General features: G+C 38.7%; 1 protein-coding gene across 1 annotated transcript in view; it reads right to left on the bottom strand.

Moving 5' to 3' along the window:
- Window positions 1–3,373: 3,373 nt before the first annotated feature.
- pcxb (pyruvate carboxylase b) overlaps window positions 3,374–7,494 on the bottom strand; it is a 283,978-nt gene continuing 279,857 nt past the window's right edge. Inside the window, exon 27 of the mRNA XM_069159292.1 lies at window positions 3,374–6,157. Coding sequence (XP_069015393.1) covers window positions 6,008–6,157 — 150 coding nt within the window. The 3' untranslated portion in view covers window positions 3,374–6,007. The remainder of the gene's footprint in view (window positions 6,158–7,494) is intronic.

The following is a 7,494-nucleotide window of genomic DNA, read 5'->3' as shown; positions in this document are numbered from 1 at the left end:
TTTTTTGTTATATTTTGGACGACATGCTATAGTATGACTTTTGGGTCATATTTCGGACGACATGCTATATAGTATGAATTTTTTGTTATATTTTGGACGACATGCTATAGTATGACTTTTGGGTCATATTTCGGACGACATGCTATATAGTATGAATTTTTTGTTATATTTTGGACGACATGCTATAGTATGACTTTTGGGTCATATTTTGGATGACATACTATATAGTATGAATTTTTTGTCATATTTTGGACGACATGATATAGTATGACTTTTTGGTCATATTTTGGACGACATACTATAGTATGACTTTTTGGTCATATTCATACTATAGCAAGTGGTCCATCTTGGTTCATAATTTTATGCTATAGCATGTTGTCCAAAATGTCATTAAAATTTCATACTATAGCATACCGTCCAAAAAAAATAACAAAAATGTCATACTTTGTCATGCTTTGTTTTCCAGAATTTGATACAAATGTCATACTATATCATTTTGCCCAAAATATGATAAATAAATCAGACATTACCATCTAACCAAAAATTTGATAAAAAATGTCATTCTATAGCAGATGGTCCAAAATGTCATAGTATTGCATGAGGTCAAAATATCATTGAATTTAATGGTATTGCATGTGTTCCAAAATGTCATAACATTTTCATCGTATAGCATGTTGCACAAAATTTCAGTAAATTATAATAATATGGTCTCCTATTGATCATGCTCACCAAGATAAACGTTATATTCTTTATTCTTCCCTCTTTGGAAATCTACAAACCTAAATGATCCCTGATACATATCACTGATAGATAGCAATATGTTTGTATTATAGTTCTTTGGCTACATATCTGTAGTATTTTGTCACTATGATAATGAATGAGAAGCTAAATACGATAATTTAAGATATTGTTCTGGAACACATACGGGCTACTCCTAGTTTACAGAGGAAGATGTCTCTCCTGATCGTACCCGTGTGTCTCCTTTCCTGGGTCTGTCTGCTCATTTGAGCCTCCTGCATCTTCTTTCTCTTCAACATCATCCTCATCATCATCATCATTTTCTTCTATCACAGGTTCAAACTCATCAGTCTCATCATCCGATAAATCCAAATTTCAATCTCCCTCGACTATCCTGTAAAGAATTCTTTCTGCCTCAGTCCCGTCTCCTAAAACAGCATGGAGTCATTAAGTACATTAGGTACATGAAGTACATTAAGATGTTCTTGGTATACCAGTACAATGGACCCTCTTAAAAGGGATAATTTTATAACATAGATGACAAACTAAATCATAACTAAATATATTATTCCCAAAATGTGTTGGCTGTTTAGCTTATAAATACTATGTCCATTAGCTAGTTGCTCACCTTGTTTGTCTGATGTTCGGTGCTGAGAGTTTAGTGGACAGTGGTGGTACAGTGTCAAGCTGAGTGAACCTGTAAGTGTGGATTATGATCATAGGGATGTTGCTGATTAAGTACAATGTTTGGTTTGGCTCTAACAGGAAATACCATTATAAATTAAAGTTTATCACATCAAATGATGGAATGAAATGTTCACAGCAACCTCTACATTTCCATTGCCATGGAAACAGATTTATCTGTAATTGTAGATTAGTAGGCTTCCATTAATGTGATCATCATAACGGCATAAATATTTGTCAGAAACGCAAATTATTGCTTTGACCGCAAGTAAGCCACGAGAGACTTCATTAAGCGAGAGCTTAGGACTCATTTGTTTGGAAATGTGTTTAAATGTTTAATGCACACCAATCATTATTGCTATTGCAGCTATTGTCTGCACACAGTGGGACAGCACGTGAACGCTGCAGGACGCTGTAGATGTGCTTTTCACTTGACTGTTAAATAAAAACTGAAAAAATAAATCTCCATAAGAGCAAAGCAATAACATGTAGAAAGTTTTGACATCAACTTAATGACTATTTTTTTAATTTACAGGCACTGCTTAAGTTAAGTTTGATACTTAGTGACAGGTGCCATTATAGTTTTTGTTTCTTGACAAATCAATCAAGGTCATAGCAGGCGGACTGTTCCCCTTCTCGTCTCTATTCACATATGCAAATTTGATTATGTTGTTATTAATCAAAGGTGTCAGTCAAGTCAGCTGACAAGTAGGTCACAACATCCATCGTTTTACAAAATTGCCCCTGTGATTTAATCTAATCAGGAAATTCATGTTGTGTTCATATTACTGTTTTGTCCATTTTTGAGTTATAATATATTATAATTACAATCATTTAACCTTTTGCTTGAGCACATTAATTGTCCGTATTCATTTTGAAGCCCCTGGCTATTAACACTTAAATAAGGCTTGATCTATTTACCACAGGAAAATAATGCAAACATTTGTCCACAGTTGGTTGGCTCTGGTTAATCCAGAATGAATGACTTTTTTTCTTTTCCTTTTAAGTCTCAAGCTATTCTTTCATTCTGGTACCATGGCAACATCGTCTCTGTGGACACCTTCAGTTAACCCAGTTTACAAAGCGATGACAAGCCAACTATGCATGGCTTGGTGGGGCATTATTGTTAGTGATGCCCAGCGTCACTAAATCCATACACGAGTTTGAGAATGTCAACTCGCCTTGCTGCTAGGATGATCAATCTACGCACCAATCACACTCGATGTAAGTGACGGCTGATCAATAATGCCGGCTAAAAGACGAACTTGATTGATTTAGTGTGGTTAATGAGTACTTAATCAGATCTTTAGAACCTGTTTAAAGACAGTAGGGTGTCAAAGTAGATCCAAATCCAGCCACACAGGAATGAACTTGGTTGGGAAAGCACCCAGCAAAGAAGATCCTCCAACACAACCAGATCCAGACTGAATGCTAATGAGCAGGAAGGGTGGACGGAGAAAACAACAGGAGCATGCGTATGAAAAATCACCCAAAGACAATCTGTTTCTAACAATCCAGCATGTCCCTGTCACATTATAGTAATAAATGTGAGACAATTGTAGAGTCTAAATTACTTGCATTGATCTGCAGGGCTTTGGCTTGTGACAAGTTTCTTTTTTCACTTGTACATTTATTGTTGAAATCGAATTACCAGTTGGACACATAGTTCTGAAAGAGCTGCGGTTTGACAGCTTGATATTAAATGCAGGACTCAAGCTTTCAGATGAAGTATATCTTTTTCTGTGGCCATCATCGAGCTGATAAGTCTGGTTTGTAGTGAGACCTTGACATACAGGATAATTTGAGTTTGAGAGAATTATGTTTGTTCTTGAAAACCATTAACCAAAGCCAACCTTTGCTTGACTCTTTGTGCCCTTTTCGTCTAGCGGTGCTTGTGGTTTTTATCGTGCCTGCTGTGTAGAATATGTAATACACACCAACACAGTGCAGATGTATTTGTAGTTAACTTTATTCGTAAGTACAGATAGAACACGTATCACTTTTATTAGATACTATTTTTTTCCCTTCTTTTGCGCCCCAGCTCGTCCACTCTCGAAGGACTTAAACATACCTTAAGTCAATGTAAACTACTTCAGCAAATTGAAACAAATAAAAAGTAGATTTAGAAAGTAAGAAAAATGAAAGAAACCTCGACAACTTGTGAACATTTGGTAGAAATTCCATGGAGACATGTTGGATCAGCAGGCAGTCATTCCTTCTAAACACAAGGACTAAATAAACAGTTTGGTTTCATAAAGACACACGCAGGGAAGCGATAGAGAGAAAATTGAAATGTCACAGACCCTATTTTCATACTCTGTGACAGTCTGCTCAAGAATAGGTCAACTTTATATCCCCCTCTCTGAAACAAATAACATTTTCCAGCTGTGTGTGCTTTTATTCCAACTTATCGTTTTCTTCACCCCCAGACACTGAACAGTAGTACATTATCATAAGCATAGTTGTTAAAATCGCTGCTGGCTAAGACATAGAGAAACACCGCGATACAGTCTATATTATTGCGTGAATTGATGCTATCACCTTAAATGTGCAAAATATACACTGAGGGATGAGACAGTGGGATGGAGAGGAAAACACAATGGTTAGAGGAGGCAGAGAAAGTGGCTCAGAGAGGAGAGCTAACAAGGAGAGGAGGAGGGAACTTTGCATTATTGTGCTTGTCACAAACATTCATTCATACAATCCCACCACTTCATTACCGTCTCTTTCAAAAGATTTGAATACAGATTGATAAACCAGGAGATACAGTGAGGCACTGCAGTGGGCTGGGAGAGAGAGAGAGACAGAGAGAGAGGCCTAATTAACGACGGCATCACTGCTCAGTATTGATGCAGAGTTCAAAAGGGTATTTATTCTCAGAGGTAATGGAGCAAAAAAGGCTGGAAACAATCCAGTCAAGTACAAATTGATACTTCAATTTGGGGAACCAATCGATGTATTCTGTTGAAAGAGCCCGGGCGGTTTTGGGAAAGTAAGCTGCTGCGGTCTCTCTTTCTGGCTCACTGTCCCAAACACTTCCTGCTTCACTTCATTACCAGGAAATTGTGACAAGTTTTTGTCAAACTGTAAATGATATGTGATTTCTCTAATTTGCGGTCTACTTTCACTGGTCAGGCAAACATCGCTTTCAGGGTTCAGACCGGCAGGTAACAGTGCTGCAAAACTGACTTTAATTTCGCATTTTTACTGAGCGCGTTCATCGCTTCATTGTTGTTAAAATGTTTTGGATAGTGTTACTATGGAGACATGGCCAAACCGCAGTGAGGTAAAACCTTTTTTTCTTTCTTTTGATCCATGCAGCACTCAAGGACCAGCATGAATATTCTGCACCGGTACATGTGAGTATGAATATTTCATTTCTTTCAGTATGTATTTTCATCTCGGGAGGTGCGGTATTGGGGGACTGGTCGAGTTTGTCTTAATATTTTCTTCCACACACACAAACACACACACATATTTTGACTCATTTATGCAAATACACACGCATTAGAAATATAAAGCCGAGTGCTGCTACTGGAAGTCTCCAGAGTCTCTTATTAGTCCGGCTAATTTCACATCATTTGACAGAGAGTTAATTCATAAATTAATCAGCAGAGCCTCAGAAAATAACACCACATGCCTCCATTACAGCACCATGTAATCCCATTTACACCTAGCATTCAAAATCCCCATGCAGACCGACCATTCACATAATCTGTGCCTGCTTCTGAAAAGACAGAGGACCTGCTCCTTTGACAACTTTTCCAATATCACACTAAAAAGGCCTCAAAAGCCACCGTAAGACTCTGACTGTACACGTCTAAAATGATACAGGAGATAGAGCGGCATTGGTTTTAGCAAGTCAACCTACCGCTGGCTTTGAGTTAAGATCCATATCACCTTGCATGGCAGCCTCGTCTCATTAGTGTGTGAATGTGTGTGTGAATGGGAAAACCGTGTTAAAAGCGCTTTGAGACCGTAAGGTGATAAAGCGCTATACAAGTGCAGACCATTTAACATCAACAGCACTGAAATGGAAATTATGGCATTTAATTACAAGTAGATGTTAGAAGCCTGTTAGTGTTACAGATGGGTAGTTCATTATTGTACATCACATTTACAAAAGCATTTCGGCAGTGGAATGTATGACAATTCAAATATATACTGTGGTGTAATCCTAAAAAATGTAATGTTACTTTCCACAAGTTGTCAGGAGGACATTAGTAAAGGTACCATGTTATTTTTTTTTAGCTAATCACCACACCGAGGAATCACTTTTGGGTGGAATAAATATGTGAATAAGACATTTCTATCAAATTAATAAATTATTTAAGACTATTTTACCATCTGATCTGTAAACCAATCAGGTGTCTGGATAGAGCTTCATTGTGTGTCTCCATTATGTGTACCCAAATTAAATATGTACAGATGGGGGCCATAAATGCCACAGAAGACAAAGATTTCTGTTTTTCCTCTTCGTTCTTATTTCAATCCCCCTGTTCCTCCACCTCTCACCATTTCCAGAATCAGATTGTCTAACTATTGCCTACTACTACCCCCCCTCTGCTCTCTCCGCCCTCTCACTCTACTCCTCGATTTCCAGTATCAGGTCATCTCCCTCCAGGGAGGAGTCGGCCGTGACATGGACTGCCTTAACGGTCCCGGCCAAAGGGGAGTTGACCACGGTCTCCATCTTCATGGCTGAGAGAACACACAGTGGTTGACCTTTCTCCACCTTTAGAGATTGTAAAGAAAGTTCACAGAGCATTAAAAACACGAGTGAATGTACAGATCACAGAACAAGTGCTCTACTCAAAGATGAAAGATCCCATGTTTTACTTTATATAAATCAAAGAATCTGTCTGTCTTTATGCATGCATGCATGCGTGAATGTATACACGTATATAAGTATGCATGTATTGCATGTTTGTCCCTCACATATTTAGACAACCATTCTTCCAACCTCCTTCATAAATTGGCGAGTGTAAAGCTTGGCACCCAAGGAGATGGATTTGGACATGTGACACGTTTAATAATATTAAACCTTATTAAAAAGGCAGCTGGTGCTCCGTGCACAGTGGGGGCGGTGTCGCTGCCACGCAACTGCAGTCCCACAGAGCCTCGCAGCAGACGGAGTTGAGCGTCTCTTCACCTGCTTCTGCAGCGAGCTGTTCTCAAGAAACGGGTGATATGACCGTGTTTCAAATGACGTGCTTTCCTTAGTCCACTCACAAACAGTGCTCTGACATGTTAAGACTGTTACTTGTGTAGTGCAGGAATTTTGACAGGTTAGTGTTGTCTCAAATCAAGACACTGCCGTTCTGCACTGACCGGAAATGACCTCAACATGTGAACACGTCACCCGCCAAAATATCTGCAGCTTTAATTATTTTACCCACAAATCAACGTATTCTCGTGGCCTCCGTTTAACACGCTCAATAAACACAAAAACTTCAGCCGAGCAGCAGTAGTGAAAGAAAAAACAATTCTGTACGGTGCACAGGAACAACGTCGGCTTCTTCAGACGCCTTAATTTGAAAATTCTGTACGTCAGTGGCCCCGCCCCTTCTTCTACGTAGCCAAGATGGCGACCGTTTAGGGTGGAAAGTGTCCAGCGTTTTACATTTCTTTTTTGGGCCGTTTTGAGTTCCTCATCTTGGTACTTTTAGTGCACTGTGTGTTTCACGAACATGCTGCGTTCCAAATGGTGTACTTAAGTACTAACACCCACTGTTTTGAGTGTATAAGTGCGTTCACACTGTCAGCACAGAAAAACGATGCACTGCAAGTATGCAGTGTATTGCAGTGCTCAGAAGTGTTTATTATTCACCAAGTACCACCATGCTGCCGTTTGATAAACAGAGAGGACAAAAACACAAAACTTATGGGGAAAATAATTAAAGCTGCAAATATGTTGGCAGTTGATGCATTCAAATGCTGTACATTACATTACAATACATTTCATTTATCCAAAGCGACTTACAATAAATGAATTTCAACCATGAGGCTACAAAGCCAGAACAATTATCAAGAAAGTACAATTTTCTTCAAGAAAGCCAAACTATAAAGTGC

This window comes from Embiotoca jacksoni, unplaced genomic scaffold, assembly GCF_022577435.1.
Source record: "Embiotoca jacksoni isolate LCO1_2020_lvr unplaced genomic scaffold, fEmbJac1.0.p SCAF_24, whole genome shotgun sequence".
Taxonomy (NCBI): domain Eukaryota; kingdom Metazoa; phylum Chordata; class Actinopteri; family Embiotocidae; genus Embiotoca; species Embiotoca jacksoni.
Note: the sequence above shows the minus strand (reverse complement) of the source record. Positions and strands in the feature narration are given on the sequence as shown.